This window comes from Lepidochelys olivacea, assembly GCF_965140295.1.
Source record: "Lepidochelys olivacea isolate rLepOli2 genome assembly, chromosome: 1".
Lineage (NCBI taxonomy): Eukaryota > Metazoa > Chordata > Testudines > Cheloniidae > Lepidochelys > Lepidochelys olivacea.
The window spans coordinates 171,311,894-171,332,251 of NC_140411.1; the positions used below are offsets into that span (position 1 = coordinate 171,311,894).

The 20,358-nt window shown below is 40.6% G+C and overlaps 1 protein-coding gene across 4 annotated transcripts in view; it reads left to right on the top strand.

Moving 5' to 3' along the window:
• Nucleotides 1–20,358, top strand: part of APP (amyloid beta precursor protein) — a 295,623-nt gene that overhangs the window by 250,046 nt on the left and 25,219 nt on the right. For 2 of the 4 annotated variants that reach the window (XM_084634832.1, XM_084634834.1), the window contains 2 exons: nucleotides 13,974–14,195; nucleotides 20,088–20,141. In XM_084634832.1, coding sequence (XP_084490958.1) covers nucleotides 13,974–14,195; nucleotides 20,088–20,141 — 276 coding nt within the window. The remainder of the gene's footprint in view (nucleotides 1–13,973; nucleotides 14,196–20,087; nucleotides 20,142–20,358) is intronic. The other 2 variants (XM_084634833.1, XM_084634835.1) reach the window with 1 other exon arrangement.

Below are 20,358 nucleotides of genomic sequence, written 5' to 3' on the forward strand. Positions count from 1 at the left end.
CTCAAGTGATTGACAGTTGAAAGTAGTTGCTCTAGACAAGAGGCTGGATGCTTCCCAGAGGAACTGATTTAGCAGGGGAGAGGTCACCTAGCAACAAAATCCCCAGTACTGTAGGACTCTGTCAGCCGCAACAGGAAACCAGGGAATAAAGGTGGAACATTATATAAGCGAGTGGAACATTATAAAGGACATAGTTTCCTGTATTTGCTCTCACTCTGGCCATTTGTCACTAGCTTAAGATGAGGGAAGCTGCTGTAGGAGCCAGATGAGTTGGTGGCCGGGAGTAAGTCTGCCTACCAACCTGAACAGAAATGGGCCCCACAAGGACTCTTAAGGAGGGGTGAGCTAGAGTGAGGGGAAATGTATGTAGGGTCTATTAATTTTGTATGGATCTGCGTATTTCTCATGTGACCAAGTAAAGAGCAATAACATGTTACATGTCTGCATGTGCTATATGACGCACCTACCACATGGCTTTGGAAAGTTAAATGTAACCTAAAAGGCTCACACCTATTAGTGGCGTTCAGGAAGAGGTTGTTGTTTAACCTGTGAGGGGAATCTTAGATGTTAGCACTGGTTTCAGGGACGAGGCACCTGGGCCATATGGATGCAGCTCTCAAGAGGGTTGCTAGACCGATGGTCTGCACTCTGTGTGCCTAGGGACCTCAAAGCTCTGAAAGTCTGTACCTGGGGATCCATAGGTTGGATTCCTCTCACAGGAGTCCCATGGGCCACTGGCAGTGGGAGTCTGACCAGATCTATGACATAGAAATAGCTGTTTTCTATTTGAACTTTGCTGTGTAGTTCTGCTTATATCAATGCAGAAAATTTGATAACATTTTACAGAAATGTTTTATTTAAAGGCTTTTTCAAAGGGTAATTTTAATTGTAAATCATCATTACATTATAACTCACTTATTTGGGATGTCTAGTTTTTTTAGATTGCTCCCAGATATCCACTTTAGAGTAGTCTGATAGAGAAGAGTAACAACTGCTGATTAATCACGATAGAATTGGCAAAAGTTCTGCCTTTGTTCTGTATTCAACTAATTCGAAGACATTAAGTGGTTTTAACCAGGAGTTAAATAAGTGTTGAATTTTAAGCTTCAGGATTTTAACACACATAGTGCCAAGTCAAAGTTAATATACTGAAATGTAGTGAATGTTATTGAACCTAGTATTGTATTTCAGTTAGGTTTTTTCAGACCTTTTCTAATGGCCTCTTTGATTAATTGGGCTAATAGGCTGACCACCGGAGTGTCCCAAGAGAATCTTACTGTATTGAAGAAAATATACTCTTAATTTGTGGATTGTATTAGCCAGACTCCTTTTATATTTTGGAGCCTTTTTCTATATCTTAAATAGAAAGAAAATGACCAAGTCCAGTCTGGTAAGAGACTTTCTTTATTTCACACATCTCAGCAGAAAAAATTATGAGGATTTTTTTGGTAATCTTTCCGGTTAACCTAATAAATAATGTGGATGGCATGGCTTTTGCTAGCCTTGTTTTTTGAGCATTTGGGGTACGGATAGATTCTGTATGTTAGGCAAGGAAAAACATTAAGGCCCCTGTCTCTACGCTCAGAGACAAATGGTGCTGGATATGTTTTGAAACATGGTTCTTCCCTGAAAGGCAGTAAGTTCCTTTGGCCACTGAAGGCCATACCATATCATGTGCAAACTAGAAGTTAATGCAGAAGGTCAGAGAAAGTTAGTATGAGCTTCATGGAGGGGAGTGATATGCTTCAAGTTGCAGGTAGGGAAGATGGTCATAACAAAGGTTTTCCGAATGCGTTGGAGATAAAAAGGCAAGGAAAGGAGATTGCAGTGGTTAAGGAGAAAGATGACCCAGGTATTGATAAGAGTTTGAACCACAGGACTGAAACTGAAAAGAACAGAATTTAGTATTTATATTAATCAAATCAATTTGAGTACTTTTGACTCCTTAAATATTATGAAGGTATCTTAAAATATTTGTTCTAAAATTATGTAAATACTATTTATTTTAATATCTGTCTCCGCAATTTTCAGTGTGCTAAGGAGAAACAAGAAGTGGAGTTTATAGTGTTAAGGACCTTTGATCCATGCCCACCAGCTGTAAGTGGGCAGTAGTGGCACCTCTGACTTCGCTGTCTGTTTTATTTTTCAGCTCTAATTTATATACTTTTGCACTGGTTATATCTTTCTCAATGACATGTTGTGGTTTGCTGCTTTTTAGGTTTTTACCATTAACACTTTGAGGGAGGATTTCTTTAAGGATGCTGGAACTCTAGGATTGCCATGTTGAAATATTTGGACTTGCGAAATAAATAACTGCATTCCATTCAGAATTTGTAAGAAGGCGATGATTAACAGCAGCATGCATTAGGTTTAAGTGACAGTAGCTGCTCTGAGATACTTGACTTATGGGTATAATGGCACATTTTCTGCTTGAGAGGGAAACTGCAATGTAGTAATTTACAAGACAGAAAATTATATCTGATTACAAAGAAGAGTTAATCACAGATGAGTAAAATATGTCTTAAATATTTATTATTTGTATTTTAATCATCTGCTATCTAGAAGATAGTCTCATGTATTTGTAGAGTGGGATTTTGTTGGGATTTGAATGCCTGAGAAATTAAGGGCTTTTGAAGCTGTGTAAGATAAGTTCTGTTTTTAAAAAAAAAAATACTGTTAAATTATCCAAATTTAATAAAATAAATAAACAGTGGAACTTGATGAAGGGGCCTGAGTCACGAAATTGAGCTCTGGAGCCAAACTTGGAAGTATGTTAAGGACAGAGCAGAGTCATTCATTTTAGTTTTTCCATCCACAGCCACAAACCTCAGGTTTTAGATTCTTGTCTTATTCTACAAGCCAACTGCAATACTCTTGGCCTTAACTAATGGAAAACTCAGTAATTAATTTTACCCCAGAGAATTGAATATTAACTAAATGCTATACTTGCATTCATACATCTATGTATATGTATTTTGATGGTCTATATGTATATGTAGATTCATACACCGTGATACAATAGTTAATAGGTTGCTCACTAAGGGATAATAATTAATAACTGCAGTTTTCCTTCATTTAAGGCAAGAGTAATAAATATATAGAAGACTTCTAGAATTAGACAGGAGTCCAAAACCTGAGGTTTGTGGCAGTCTCTGAAAAAAATGGAAACAAATGACTGGTATTCCCATAACAAAATGTCTCTCTGAAACTGATAAATCTTTGCCTTAGACTTAAAAAAACTTGAGCATGTGTTTAACTTTAACCATGTGAAATCTATCTTTATTCAGAAGGGACATAAGCACAAGCTTAATTTCAAGCACATACTTAAGTTGCATTGAAATCAAAGTTAAATATGCACTTGTGCTTTGTTAATTGTGCCCTTAATATTGCATACTACTAAGTGTGATCGTTATAACTTGATCAAACACTACAAAAAACAGAAATATACAATTATGCTCTGTCCGGGGTTGAAATAATCCTTTTTATAGCATGAGTCAAGTTCTAATCTGCAGGGCATGGCCAACCAGAATTTTATTAAATGTGACACACGTGCTGCAGGGAGCAAGAATGACTTTTTGTCTGTGCAGTTGGATGGTAAGAGGTAACAGAATCCAGTACATAAAGGAGAATAACAAGCCCCAGGAAACGAGTGGTGGTGCTGGTGAGGATAAAGGTGTGATGTTTTGGACAATTACTGTATAGTCTTGGAAATGGGCCCAACCTGCAATGTTCAGAATGTTCATATTGAAACAGAAGCTTTGTTACCTTATTAGAGTAGAATATTTCTTATTCATATAGTTAGCTTTGGCAGTTATCCAGCAGATCTTCTCATCTGAAATCTTCTACTGATGTAGTATGTAAGTCTTCTCAGTGAGGAACTGAGACCCTTAAAAAGCAACTGAGATCTGTGGAAAATAGTCTTTCACAACTCTTGAGTTTGGCTTCTTTCAAGATTATACATCGGCACTGATGCAAATAAGACTATAAGTGGTAGCACAGTAGCTTTGCAGACTCATCTGGAAGATTTCTCTGTTATAACCATCAAAGCTTCTGTTCTAATAAGGCGGCAAAGCTTCTGTTTTCAGGATTCCTGGAATAAAACAAGTGAGTTTACTGAAGGCAAGTCATTTAAGACAATAACTGTTTGCCAGCCAAAAAGGATTAAAAACAAAACAAAACACTGTTTTATATGGTAATGGATCTGAGCCAAAACTCAGGAGACCAATACCCCTGAATTTTTGAGAAGTTTTTAAATGGATCTGAACATTACAAGTTGGGCCCATTTCCAATATTACACAGTAATGGTCCAAAACATCACTCCTTTATAGTCATTTTCATTTCTCTCTTATTTCCTGGTGCTTATTCTCCTTCCTCATGTACTGGACTTCAATACCTGTTACCATCAAAGCACTCAGGCAAAACAGCCATTCTTGCTCCCTCCAGTAGGCAGGTCACATGTAATGAAGCTCTGGTCAGCTTTGCACAGGTTAGAGCTTGACTCTGACTATAAAACAGAATTAGTTCAACCCTGAACAGAGCATAGTTGAGTCTCTGGTTTTTGTAGTGTTTGATAATGATGTAATGATCACACTTAATAGTATGTAATATTAAGGGCACAGTGAATCTTAAAGAACCCAATTAAGCAAATACAAGTGCTTATTTAACTTTGATTTCAATGTAACTCAAGTATGTGGTTGAAATTAAGTTTGTGCTTACGTGCTTTCAGAATAAGGATGGACTTCAACACATGGGTAAAGTTAAGCACTTGCTTAAGTTTTTTTGCTGAACTGGGTTCAGAATGCAGAGTTTGTTACAAATCTCTGGTATAGTTTTTGTGTTACTGATGTAACCATTTTTACTTAGCGCAGTGTGGTTATTCTCTATATGAAAGACATTACATATGAAATCAGAAGTTGAGTTGATTTACTTAACTGGGCCTTGGAAAAGTTGGATGAATCATGCCAGACCTTGGGTTGGTGGGGTTTTGCCTGGCTTCACCTGCCTGGATATGTACTAGGAAACAGACTGAGTTCAATATGAAATGGAGACAGTTCAGGAGCTATTAACAATAGAGAAAATGCTCAATTTCAAATAAAACATGTCTAACTGCAACTTAACTATTTAGGATTCTGTCATGAGATACGCAGAGCACATTTTGGTCCAAAAACCTAAGTCCTCCTAATTTCAAATTTTTCTCCGTACTGATAAAATTCCACAGTTCATAATTTGGAAGTCCGTACTCAAGGGTCTATTTATATCTCAAGTAAATTCTACTGAGAAACATTCATAAGGTGCATATAATGTAACTGTGAAATGCATCTGGGCATGTGCATTGCATTTGTTAATGTGATACACTTTTGTTTACTGAGCAGTTTGAAATTAAGACAAACAGATTTCTATTGAAGGCCAAGTCTACACTGAAAAAATTTGCTAGCATAGCGGTGTATTGTTTTCTTTTAACAACATAGCTATGCCAGCAAAATCCACAATGTACACACAATTAAACTGGCAAAAAATGCTTTTGCTGGACTAACTTATTTCACTCTCCAAACCAAATGTCAGTAAGAAGGCATTGCAATGCTTATATTTGGTTTGGTTTTGGTTTCCCTATAAGGCCAATAAATTGTAGCAGTTTAATTAAATTTGTTTAGAAACTGATGTAATTAAATCAGTTCAGCCTTTTTGCATGGACACTCTTATTTCAGTTTGAGAGTGCCTCATATCAGTGTAGTTTAAGCTAAACCAGTATAAGGCACTCTCAGATTGAAGTAAGAGCGTCCACAATTGCACTAATTTCTTTAAAGCCATTTCTAAACCAATGTTAAATTGTTACAATTGTCTCATACAAATATGGGTTGTGAGGGGAGTGTTTGCTAGTCTGTGGAGTCTATGGGGTTACTTAAAGCGCTGGTGCACAGAAGGGTTTTTTCTCTTATTGAGAGGGTGATGTGTTTTGTTTTTTAAGGTGTTATTGGACCATTTAGCTGGGCAGAAATATACTCTGTTTAACTTGGGGGAAAATCCTTTAAGCTTAGTTAAAATTAAAATGGCTACGTTTATAGTTGCTACCTAAGAAAAGACCAGACAAATATCCCTTACATAGTGATGCTACCAGAATGGCCTATACTCTGTTACGCTTTCTTTCCACCGTGCCAGTATCACTAAGTACTAAACCTGGACCCTTCAGAAATTTTAATTAATGAATTCTTACCCACAATAGGTAAAAGTAATGGTTTGGAGTGAGACTAATGGATTCCTGACATTCCTGAGCAGCCTTTCTGTCCCAGGGACTGAAACCTGATGTACACTTAAAAGTTTTGCCAGCGTAGCTGTGTCAGTTAGAAGTGTGGGGAAAATCCACACCTGTAACTGATATACATATGCCAGTGGCAAACTAGTATACATGCAGTTATACTGGCAAAAAAGTCATCTTGCTGGTATAGCTTATTTTGTTTGGGGAACTGGTATAAGGTGTACCAGCAAAATAACTCTTTTGCTCCCATAAGCTCCATCTCCACTTGGAGGGTTTGCTGGTGTAGCTATACTGGCAACTCTTTTCTAGTGGAGACAAAGCCGCATAAGCATCAGAGCAGTTTATCCACTCGACAGACTCCTGTCTATTAGAAGCTGCCACAGCAGAGATTTCACTATTCTCCTCTCCCTTCTTTTATTTGCCACTCTTCCTGGCTCATTACAGCCGGGGGGGGCGAGGGGGGGAGACAGACATTGGTGCTAGCTTCCTGATTACTTCCCCAACCACACCTCTCCTCTTTCTCCCTTCCTGGAGAGGGGATAGGTTCTAGAGAGGGTCATGGAGAACTCCCACAAACAGCAGGAGAGAGGATGGGAAAGACTGTGATGTCCAGATGCCCTATTAAGATGATAAAGCAGGTGTGAGCCTCCCATTCACTCAAGAAGGAGTCAGTGAGCCCAGGCCTGTGGTAACCTGGGGGAAGGGAAATAGTATAATGGGAGTGTAGCAGAGCAAGACTTGCCAGTGCAGCACCTCCTGCTGGTCGTCCTGGGAATTAGCTCTTCCAGCCCAGAGCACCCTCTGCAGGCCGGTGTCTTGCCTGTCGCTGGCCCCTGTGTCCCTCCTGGACCCTGGTGCCCCTCTACATCAGGGTTCTGCCCCCAGTAGTAACCCACGATCTGGGTCTCCCCACCCAGGGGAACCCCCAACCCTCTATCCCCACCATGCCTCAGTGGCTACTGCCAGTCACCATCTAGCCCCCGCTCACTGGGGCAGACTGAAGTCTGTAAACCACTCATCATCGGCAAGGGGGTCTGGATCAGCTGCTTCTGCCTATTCCCAGCTACACTTCTATAACCCCAGTACCTTTCCTGGCCTTTAGCAAGGCCTGCAGCCTGGGGTTTTCCAGGCTGGAACTCCCCAGCTCCTCTGGCCTTCCCCTAACCCTGCTCAACTCAAGGTACCCTTTTCTCCCAGGCAGCCAGTCCCCCTCTCTCAAAAGCTAGAGAAAGAGTCTCTTTCTGAGCTCCTGGCTCGCAGCACTTTTATAGGGCCAGCTGTGGCCTGATTGGGGCGTGGCCCCATCTGTGGCTGCTTCCCCAATCAGCCTAGCCTTTTCTTGCAGCCCCAGCCCTCTCCCAGGGGCTTTAACCCTTTCAGGGCCGGAGCAGGGTAACTGCCCTGCTACTGGGGGGTTCTCCATAGATCTAGATAAGAATCCTATTTGTAGAATGCTAATTGGATCTGATCCAAACGCTGAGCTGCTGGGAGTTCTTCTGTCACAGATTTTGGATGTGTGTTATTTTCAGAGTTGTGGTTAGTTCTGAGCACGTTCTCACAATGCAAAACGATATGTGCCAAAATACTATCTTTTGTATGAGTCCTATACCGATACAGTGACATAATGAGCTATATCGAAAGAGAACATCTATTAAAGGATTTTGGTTTGGGTTTTTTGTCTGCTTGGTCCGATATGAGATGAGGTCTTGTGGAACAGCCTGAAAATTATCTTTTTTGCAGCTCTGATAATGAAGATAGTCACTGTATACAGAAACCTGCTGATATGCACTTGAATGCACATTCTGGCCTCCAGCTGTGTCCCCCGACCATGAGTTTATTTAGAGAATTATCCTTTGCAGGGAAGTGGAAAATTAAGGATTGGAAAAAATGGAGGACACTCTGTTGAAGAATAACAATGTGTGATAGTATCAAAAGCCATGAATAATTTGAGCAAAGTTAGCATTGAAAGAAGACCCTGAAATTTGGCAGTCAGTATAAATAACTGGACATTTTAGGGTAGTCTTCGTAGAAGTTAGTGGTTTGCTATATTGCCCGGATAGATAACTCATTTTAATTTCATTCTCACAAAAATGCTGAAAGATAGCAGTGTTCATGCAATTCTAGGATAAGGAATCAACCAAAAAGTTTGCCCCAGTTCTGACAGTTCAATGCAGGCCTCACTATGCTTGCTTTCTAGACTCTGGGAACTGTACTATTTCTTTGTCATTTAAAGTTTGGACAGTTTGAGTTGTTTTATAACTCCAAAACCAGAGATTTAAATCAAGGGACGGAAACTCCATTTTTCTTCTGCAGCTTAAGTAGTCTGATTCTTTTAAGGTGCTGTTGATGGCTTGTTGGGAATTTTTTTCTCATTTTTGTACAGTGTGTTTGTCACTTTTTCACATGCTCCTCCCCCTTTGTAACAGTAAACCTCTTTAGAGAGGCAGACACCATGGTCAAATGGACTGAGCATTGGTTTAGGATTGGTTTAGGCCAGGAAAGGTACTGGGGTTATAGAAGTGTAGCTGGGAATAGGCAGAGCTCTTGAGCTCTTCTTTGAGTAGATGTCACTATGGCTGTTCCACTTCAGTTGCACTTGCGTACCCTTGCACCTTTGATCACAGATTTTCAGTAACAGTGTCCATTGGTCCACGACTACACCCTAAATGTCCTTATATTCTGATCTGAGATGGGTGGACCCAGCGCCACTCCAGTTCCTTATTGGACACCTGCACCCTGAGATGGACCCTTGCAGTGTCCGTTGGTTAGTTTTGCTAACCCTTTGCCCTTCTCTGTTTTATTTCTTAATATTTTCTTACACTTTCTGTGTGTTCGGCGGGACCTCCCAATATTCTTTTTCCCCAGTGGCTTCCCTGCACACCTTGGTTCCTTTCTTTGAAGCCCCCTTTTTGCTCAGGGTATGCCCCAAACCCCGGGATTTAAACCTTGCTGGACCTGCAAAAGGTCTTCTCCCCTCAGCAATGGACAAATCAGCTGCCTACGCTGCCTTGGGGAGGTGCATATTCTGTTGAAGTGTAAGGTCTGCACTGACTTCAAGAGCAGATCTAGGAAGCCAAGGGAAGACAGGCTCAAGTTATGGTTTGCTTGAGGTTTGCTACTGACTCGGAGCCCAACCTCACCCCTGCATATAGATCTGAATGCCCTGGTGATCTCCACAGCTCAAGCTCCAATAAGCAAGTCTCAAGGGATAGCTTCAGAACCCTGGAAGCATTCCAAAAAAAGAAGATGCAAGTCCCCTAATGGAGAATCAAAGAAAAAGGGGAAGTTGCCCCAAAGGTCAGGTACTAAGGAGACCTTGCGTCCCAGTGCGGGTACCGCTGAGGCTGCTAACTGCCCCTCCCCACCCCAACTGAGTCTCACAGACCCTTGAAAATGGCTTTGAGTTCTTCCCACACAATGAAGCCTTATTTAGCACCAGCATCTGGACCCAATTCATAGCCCTTTATACACAAAGACTCTTCAAAGAAACTGGCATCAGTTCTGGCTCCCCCAGTATCAATCCTGGTAGCAGCCAGGAGTATAAGGGGTGTGCGGATTAGCCAGCTACACTGTCCCGAGTACCAATAACTACGTCACAGCCGGTCATCCAGCAACCCACCTCACTGGAACCAAACGGATTCCTGCTCTCAAAGGATCTCCAAATCCTTGAGGAACCTGACTGTTTTCTCTCCTGCCAGGTACCAAGAGAGCTCATCCAGCGGCACTAATGGTACAGCTCATGCCTTCGCACCCCCCGACACACACATCCTGTCGCCTGCTCCAGGGCAACCTCCAGGACCATCGTGACTAGCGGCACAAACCAGTACCTGTAACAGAAGCCCCAAGATTTTGTTTTTAGCCATAACGTCCTAGTGGTGGGAACTGAAGATTTTATAGGCAAAATTCTGTGAATTAGGCTTGTTACAAATAACTAAAGCTTAGCTTTTTGAATCTCAACATCTACTGCCATTAAATAATTCAGTCCCCTACCTAATTTCACACCACTATGAAAATCTAAGTTGATACAAATTAAAAAAATTCTTAAAAATAAAAATCGATATCTATCAAAATTACACACACAAAAAATGAAAATCAAATTCTTTCCAAGCCTATACTTATATCAGAGGGGTGTGGAACCACCCAGGAAGAGGCCTAGATACCAGAGGAAAAATTCCTCTGTCCTTTTGATATTTTGGCTGAGAGCCATGAATCACTCCTTCTGGTTCCACCTCTTCCACCACTCTGTCCTCCCTCACCTCTGCCCTATATCAGACCATTATGGGACCAGATCACATTAGACAGATGGGGCTAGAAGTCATTACATCAGGCTGTGCCATTCACTTATTCATCCCCATTCGCCCCATCCCTAATCCTCTTTCAGGGACTGTTCTCACGAGAGTCACCAAGTTCAGTCCCTCCCTTCATCAGGATGTGGCTCTACCCAAGTTACTCCCTGGTACCCAAAGAGAATGGAGGCCAGTCCCAGACCTCAAAACTCTGAACACGTTCATCTGGACACAGAGGTGCGGGATGCTAAAGTTAGCAACAATAATACAATCTCTAGATCCGGAAGATTGGTTCATAGCCCTTGACCTTCAGGATGCCTATTTTCACCTAGTGATGCATCCTGCTCACAGATGCTTTCTACAGTTCACAATTGGCAATGATCACTGTTAATATGTAGTGTTCCCCCTCAGTCTCTTGACTGCACGCAGAATTTTTGCCGAAGTGCTTTTGGTTGTGATGGCCCTGTTATGATAATTGGGGATAATGGTCTTGATGACGGGCTTCTCAAGGGATGGTCCCTTCTCAGAGTGCAGTCTGTAACCTGCAAGTCCCTGGCCCTCTTCCATTCCTTTGGACTGAGCTTCAACACAGAAAAGTCCACTTCGACACCTGTCCAACGCATTGAATTCATGGGGGCCACTCCAGATTCCAGAATTGCCAGAGCCTTCCTGCCTACAGACAGATTCATCACTATGACCGACCTCATCTCTACCCTTCAGAGGAGCTCTCAAACCACAACACGGGCCTTCCTGCAGATGCTAGGTCACATGGCAGCCTGCATGTTCATTACACCCCATGCCAGACTGCATTCGAGATATCTCCAGGCCTGGCTCAGGACCGCCTACGCAGCTTGAGCAAAAGGGTATCTATTCCACAGAAGATTCTCGACTCCCTGAATTGGTGGAAGGATTCCCACAAGGCCTATGTGAGGACCCCATTCACATGCCACCCACTGCAACACAAAAAGAAGAACGATCACCATAGATGCCTCATTGCTGGCTTGGGGCACTGCTGGATTCATTGCCCAACCCACAGGCTGTAACGGCCCTGTGTGGACCCTGCTGGATTACGTTAACTCATCCTTGGAACCTAGAGCAGGCCAGCACAATCTTCCCAAGAAAGAGGTCCCGCCAAGGTAATTAAGAGCCCTAGGTGTCACAGAAGGGCAGCTCTTCCCTTTATCTATGTTTGGGTCTGGCCGCCAGGGTCTAGAGGGAATATGCAGATACCCCTCCTCCCTGGCCATAAACAGAGAGGGGAAGAGAAAGGGGAGAGGTCTTCGTTCCTCAGGGCAGAGGTGGGGAGAGAATGGTCCAAGAAAACTCCCTAGGGTCTCTCATTTTTTTTTCATAAAAATCCCTAAAAGTCTCAGAGCAAGGTTGGCATCTCTGCACTAGCGTAGAATCCCTTATGCCAGTGGAGGATTGGCATAATGAAGCAGTCTTCTCTCTTCTCTAATGTCCATTACCGAATCAGGAGGCTGGATGGATCAGGAGCCAACTGTTCCAGCTTTACACTGGCAGGTAGTTCCCTTCCACACGGCGAATTCTCCCCTGGTGAATTATGGACAGACTTGAGCCCCTTTGGCACCCTCAGAGTGACTTAAAGGGGCTGGCAGCATAGCGGAGATTTCTGACTTTCTATAACGTCACAAAATTCAAATGTAAGTGTATAGCTACAAAAATTCAGTAGCTTGTATTGACAAGGGAATGAAGAGGCCATCCTTAATGAGAGTTATTGTATCACCAGTTGTCTTTTTTTTTCTCTGAGCATAACCTTTACAGTCACTTGTGTCTGAAAAAAGTATGTGTTTTCAAAACAGCATTATTAATTAGCTGCCACTTTATTGGCAATTCTTAACAAGTTTCCTTCTTGGCAGCTGTTTGTTAAAATGCCCAAAAGTATGCCAGGCTCCTCAAAATACAGGTACGTTTCACATGGGCCATACCCAAAGACTTTGCAATCAGATTTGATGCATGATGCAAGAGAGTGAATCCTAAACAGTCAGTGGAATGGGAGATGAGAGAATGGGAGTGTGACAGAGTCATTCAGGCCATCTCAGCCTCTTGCTGGAGGCATTGGTGTCCTGACACTTCCTGCTTAAGAAAAATCTGTTTTGGCCAGCGAGATATAGTCCTTCAGAGGTGCAGAAGGGCCAGAAGGTATACGGGCCAACAGGGAGATAGCAGGACAGTTAAGAAGACTTGCTGCTCCTGCTGAGGGTAGAGCTGGGTGAGACTGGGACAGAAGGGGAGGGCTTCGATGTTAACCCAGAACTCCAAGGCCAGGTCAGTTCCTTGGCTTAAAGTGCTGCAACCAAGCGCCTGTCTTTTGTATATGTGGATATGTTTGTTTAAAAGCACAGACAGCCAGAGTCTGAGTTAGTTGTTATTTAACTGTTGGAGGGCTATATGCTGAGTTTATGGCATGGGCCATCGTCCTCCTCCACATCTTGTAAAGTGAGGCAGGGCACAGTTGCTCACCCAGAGGCAACAGGACACAACAATGTTTACAAGGAATTACTGTGATGAGACATGAAAGGTCATGTGTTGTTATCCAACTAATTTTTAGCATCTTGGGAAGCAAAACAGCTAAAATATGTCCCTAAAATATGGGACTATGAAGTGCTCTGTTCCTCTCTTTTCCTAAGTTTTTCAAATCCAAAAACAATAGGTACTATATTACAAATGTGTATCTGGCTAATTAATGATGATGATATCTCTGCAGAGGATTGAGTGTACTGTATTATTCATATATTTTCTTCATTTTTGGCCATAAGTTTATATTCAATATGTTTTATAGAACCTTCTATAGGTTCACACTATAGGTTGATAATGTAGATATCTACTACTTTGAGATTGTTGAGATTATAATTATATTGCAATAGTTTGGATAAAGTATCCCCATTGTATTAAAGAAATAGCTGTTTCCTTAAGTTGGTTTAGTGTCCCAGTAGACCCAGGTTTATGCAATAAGTGGTATTGGGGCTGTAGATTAGGGGGCAGAGAGAGATCAAGAGCATTGCAGAGATAATGATGTGCTGCGACTGGAAGAGGAAAGAATGAAGCTATTCCTTCATAGTTTCCGCCCACCTTAACACATGACAACTGACATGAATTAAATTTTCCCAAATGTGGACAAAACAATCAAGTTCATCAAAAGGAATGAGATGCCCCAGAATGAAGGGATATTGACCCATGCTTTGATACTCTGGGTAGGGAAACTGGGTATCAAATGTTTCTTGTAGGCATTTGGAAAACGTTTCACCGAGCAGCATGAAAAATGTTAACCATGCCAAACTTTTCCTTTAAATTTTTTTCTTAAAACTTCTTACAAAAAATAAAAGCTGCTATTATAAATTCCTATCAGAGGAAAATTGAAATAGAGTCCTCATATATTGACAACATATTTTCTTTTATTTGTTTGTTTTCAGATGAACTGCTTCAGAAAGAGCAAAACTACTCCGATGATGTCTTGGCCAATATGATCAGTGAGCCCAGGATCAGCTATGGAAATGATGCCCTCATGCCTTCATTGACTGAAACTAAAACCACAGTTGAACTTCTTCCAGTTGATGGAGAATTCAGCCTAGATGACCTTCAGCCATGGCATCCTTTTGGTGTTGATTCTGTCCCAGCCAACACTGAAAATGAAGGTAATGTACAATCACTGAGAGAAGGCCCCACCCAGAGTGCTTTGAAGTGAGTTGGTGTGTGATGATTGATTCGTGCCCTGAAAATCTTGGCCTTTCTGACTTAATTAGGAAATTATACATTCTGATTGTGGGAAATGGTCTGCCACACCTGTCTGGCTTCCTTAATGGGACAGAGAATCCTGACTACATCATAAATCTCAGTTTTGAATTTCATCTACTCCCCTTATTATAAAAAAGCAACATTTAAGTGATATTCTGTAAATTAATGGGGTTAATGTGTTAGAAGTATGTGCATTTTAAAATCACTTAAACAGCAGCTTTTAATTGCTAGCATCAAAATGAATAAGCACACTACCCTACAGTCATACTAAAAATAAAACGTTGTGGTATAAGTATACATGTAATTTTACTGATTAGAATATTTTCCGGTATTTATTGCCGGTGCATTCTGCATGCGCTCAGCATTTTGTAACTGGACAGTGAAAGCTTCTAAAGGAGTACTTCGTGTAGCTCATGGAATAACCAGTTGAGACAATCCTATGCTTTTCATGTTTTTAATTTTAAATAATTTCTATCTAATCTATTAAATTTAAAAATAATTGGGCATTTTACTGTCAGGGCAGTAGAAAGGCCACGTTTTGTCGAGGTGCCTGAGCCACATTAATCAGAAATCCAGAAAACTCTTTCTTGTTCACTTCCCTTAAGTTTCTTCTTATGTAAGTGTTGAGATGAATTAACAAAGGGAAACATAAACTCCACATAAACAAAGGGAAACATAAACTCCAATTTAGTGAGAGAAACTCAGTCCAGGTCAATTGAAACAGAAAAATGAGTATTTATGAAAGAATAATAGATGCTACTTGAAGATGACACTCTTGCTTCCCCGGGCAGATAAATTGCATCTAGATGTGTGTTCTTATTTCTTTTAATAAGTTCCTAATAAAGATGCACAAACAACTCTGCTTTGACTAATACACTGTTTAATTTTGGATTATTGGGCATTTTAATACGTGCTACATTCGTCTGTTGTGGCACTTTCAGTGTTTACTTTGTAAATCTTTTATAGCTATTCAAGGAGTATTGAAGGGTCTTTATAGACAAGAATATTCGTATTGTTGTTGTTGCTTCACAAATAATGAATCATAGTACATGTGGGATTAAAAATACCCCCATAGAGAGATTTAAGATACACTATAATGAATAGTTGAAATAATAGGAGTAGCCATTAGATGTGAGATGCTGAGCACCACCCAAGAATGCTCTGCAGGACTGACCCTTAGAGGAGATTCTCGATCTCTGGATAATGTGGCATATGGTTTATCTAACAATTTTAACTTGTGTGTTTTGGTAATTTGATCATTGTTTAATGAATAGCCAATCTACAGATGCTAATACTGCTTTGCTTTAGCTGGAAGTAAATCTAATTTTTGAAATACTGGTGATCAGAAATTCTGCGTGTTAGTCATTTGGCCTGGGAGTGTTAACTCCCTAAATGGAAACATTAACATGAATGCAGTGCTATTCCTTTGTGGCATTGGTAAACAACATACTTCACTATTATCCAAAGCAGCCTTACAATGTATTGGGTAAACCAGTTTAGATTTAACGTGCACATCAGAATACAAATTTTTCAAACAGACACTGTTGTCTGTCAGGTAAATTAAATATGTGTTTATGTGGCAGACTGATTCTAAATGAACTGTTACGTTGTGTTTTTCTCAACGTTGTCACAGCTGCTTGAGATGTTTTTAATTAGCCATTGAAAAAGAAATTCATGAAGTTGAGTGATGGTAAGAAAGAACAAGTGAAAGCAAATCCAGCATTAAGGTCATAATTTGGAATTTCAATCTAGCACCTCCCCCTTCTGGAGGTGTGTTTAAGCGATCATCAGGATATAGTATATGCAAAACTGCTGTCTATCCAGACATCCTTTTATCCTGCTGGTGTGATGGGGGATGATTTAAGTGTGAGACTTCTTACTTTCATTCTGAATTTCCCTGTGGATTGCATATTTGTGTAAAAGAATAAGTGTTATTTTAGCAGTTTCTCTCCATTTAGAATTGCTTTCCATCTGCAGTTGTTTGCATACCTTGGTTAGAAGTTAAGGAGCCAGTGAAAAATTGATTTCTCTGCAGTCTGAGTTTAAGCGTGCTAAGATCCAGCAAATCCCCTCAAAGACTTCTGAAAGTCCCCCACTCTCCCCATGTATACACTAATTTAATTTCCCAATAAATATCCAATGTCAATTATATTCAAGGATGAATATAAACCTACATGAACTCTTAGATCTTTGATCATGTGAGTTATCTTCCAGTGACTGTGAAATATTGACAGGTTTACAAAATCTGTTCCTTTCTAGTTTTAAAAAAAGATAATTTAAGTCCACGTAATAAGACCAAGAAATGAGGCATATTGTATTTAAAAAACTTGGAAAAGAGAATTTCACAGGTACTGTTATTTTAGCAATGAATTATAATACAAATTAACATATTTCTAGCTTAGTTAGTAATGCATGGCCATCACATTTGCCAGTGTCTAGCTCAGCTCAGCTAGATATACTTCCCCTAACACTTCTGAAGAAACTAAGGGTGAAATCCTGGCCCCGTGGAAGTCAAATAGGAGTTTTTGCCAGTGTTTTCACCCTATGGGTTTTCCCCTGACAGACACAGTTGTTCTCAGTGAGGAATAGACTATTTATTTTTTTCTAAAATTATATTTTTGTTAACATAACTTTATGCTATCGTGATGTGGCCAATCACCACTTTTACCTCTCTTGATTCCATGGAAAATTGTACCACTACCCCTGCCAGTTGGTCTGTCTTGGATTTTGAGTTCTTTTGGGAAGGACTGCCCCTTCTGTTCCTTTTGGAAGGAAAAAAGCACATTGTGGGTGTTTCCAGATTAAATAAAAGTTACATATATAAGTGCTAGAAATGCTCATATTCCCCTCAGATATCTTAATATTCGATGTAAAGTGACGCAAGGGTACACTGAATGAAGCCTGCATAGTCATCCCATCATGAAAAAAAATAGGTACAATAATTAACTGCCTGGGACCAAAGTTTTACGGAAAATAGCATTGGGCTCCGATTTTGTGCACTTGCTGATTTGTGCCTAAAATTACCATATTCGCATGTGAAAATGAGGTCAGTATATATACAAACAGTTTTGGAGCATGCAGAATTAGTGTACTACTTGAAAACTTGGACTGCAGTGTACCATGTGTCGTCTTAGTACTTTGGTTATCATATCTTTGCACATAGTCATCCTGTACATTACAGACTTATACCACTTCACATCTTCCTCCGGCACCCACCCTTTCTTCAAGGAACATATCTATAAGTCAGTGCTCTCCCTTATGCCCACCTGCTGTTCCCCATGTGAGGAAACCCTACCTGGGGATTGTTTTGCAGACATGTGCATTGTGGTGGTTCTACTCTGTTTCCAGCTGCCCTGGCTCTTCTTCCCTAAGCATACAAACAATTATCATTGTAGACAATCCCCTTGTGTTGCCAAGTAACTGACAACACTAAAGCTACTAGCACAGAATTACAAGGCCTACTTTGCACAGGAAGCATGTCTACATGCTATAATAGGAAGGCAATGTAGTACAGCAAGGGCAGTGGATTAGGAGTCAGGAGTGCCAGGCCAAAAATTTCAGAAGTGACTAATGATTTTTGAGTGCCTCAATATTGGGTGTCCAGTTAGAAAAACCTTAAAAGGGGTCTGATTTTCAGAAGGCAGATGCTCAGCACTTTCTGAAAATCAGGCCCCATTAAGGTGTCTCATATTGGGCACCTAGAAATGGAAGATTCCAAAATCACTAGTTACTTTTGCAGATCTTGAGGTTCTGTCCCCAGCTTTAGCCTTCCTATGTGACCTTGGGCAAGTCACTTCCCTGTGTGTGTCAATTTAACCATCTGTAAAATGGGGGGAAATGATACTTGCCTTCCTTTCATAAAGCACTTTGAGAACTATGGATGATAAGAACTGTAGAAGAGTTAAGTATTATTATTATTTCCCCCGTCCTCATCCCCAGAAGTATTGGGCCAGCCACATGTAGCCACACCAATTTACAGCAAACAGTTCCCTTCTCCTCTTCCTCTTGAGAAACCTAGCAAAAGACTTAGATGAGAAAACATTTAGTGGCTGTGCTTTTATTTAGCATTGTACAAAAAGCAGTTTCTGGTATATCTTGTGAAGGCAATCACATGGGTTACTGATGGTGCTCTGAATTGCCAGGAAGATGATTTGATAACTGATCCATCTTTACTTCCCCATGTAGGTGAGCATGGAGTGTGCTAAGAAAGCAGTGCAATCCCCTTGAGAAAAGCCCCTTTCAACACTCAATAACAGAGCTGGTTGGGAATATTCCCTCTGACTGATTTCCTGTCAGAAAATGCATTTTCCTCAAAACATTATTTTGTCTCAGCTCAACCCAAACCAGCATATTTTGTTTTTAACTGATCCAGTCTGTTTTGTTTCTAATCAGTTCAACAAAACATTAAACTACATTTCCCTATCAGCACATTGTCTTTTGAGAGTTGTAATTTGGGACCCTCCTTTTTTTCCTATGCGCCAGGTTCCCTGGAGGACATCTTTTATAATGCAACGTGGATTTTCCTCTCATTGAGCAGTGTGGTGCATCATGGCACTTACATGACTTGGAATAAATTAAGGGAAATGTTGTCCAGTCAGGGAGCCTGGCCCATGGGAGAGAATGGAGCCATCAGGCCTCTGAACTACAACTCCCATGAGGCAATTCACCACTTTGGGAAAATGCATTTTAATATTGAACTGACTCAAACCTAAGCAGCTCAGGTCAGTAAACTGAAACAAAACATTTGAATTTTGGGACTGTCACTGTGGTTTATATTCAGAAATTCCATTCCACAAAAAAATTTGAAATTCAACTTTTCGTCCCAATTCAGGATAAAAGCAAATGTTGGAATGGCATAATTTCCTATAAGACAGAAATTCCCATTTTCACCCTGCTGTTCAGTAGCAACTCCTTTGTCTTATTTCGGCTTCACCATCACTAATCAGAAAGTTCAGATAACCATCCCAAAATTCAAACGCATAACAGAACCCTGTCTAAATACCGTGGATCTGGAAAACCAGGCTGTGACTTTCACAAGCCATCTGGTACTTTGCACCCTATTTCCAGAGCAACCAAAAGCAGAAACCAAGTTCTGTGTGCCATTTTGGCACTTCCAACTGGAACAAAGAAGCACAAAGTAGCATAAAAGAAGAAAAATAATGACGATGGAAGGGAGGAATAACACCAAAAAAGATGTGAATGAGGGGCACAGAAATATGGTTGTTCTTCAAGTCCCTTTCCACTTTTAAATGGAAGATAATCTAATTAGATGGACAATTTTACTGCATACAAACCAAAATATACTAGGAACTACATTATTATATATTTCTCTAATGCCTGTAACTGTTGCCTTCAAAAGTTAATAATCTGGAAAAATAAACTAAGATTTAGTGGGTGTGTAGAAATTAGCAATGATTAAAACTTGCTGCAAGGATTCATGTCAATTCCTGTTCCCAATTATAATCAAAAGTCAGGAAGATGTTTCTAAGCATATAATGTATAAAGCCTTACCCTACTCACTGTAAAATTCTTTGATCTTGATCGTTTCTAATTTGAGCAGTATCCAGAATATAAAGTGCTGGATGGACATGTCAGCGACAAAATACACTATTGAAGTTTTTCCCATCTCCTTCCTTTTATTTCCAGGATTAATTTAAGGCAAATCTTTTCCAGCTGCTGCTATTATAACTTTGTTTATGGCATATGTCTCTCCTGCACTATCCCAACAACAGAGCAGTTGACTTATCATTTTGGGTTTTTTGTTTGCTTTTATTTTTTTTGCACATGCCCAGTTGAGCCAGTTGATGCCCGCCCAGCTGCAGACAGAGGACTGACCACAAGACCAGGTATATAACTTGCATGGCTTTTACCTAACCTATGTTTTTCCCAGCATGTCTGTGACCTGCTTGAGCTGAAATGATCACCTTTTCTTTATTATTACCCCCTGTTAAACTGTAGTGTCATGTCACGAACCAGTATAGATGGGGAGTTGCAGCCAGAATTTTAAAAGGGGCTCTCACAAATCTTCCTTCCAAGCCTCTGAGTACTCTCTCTATATCAGTA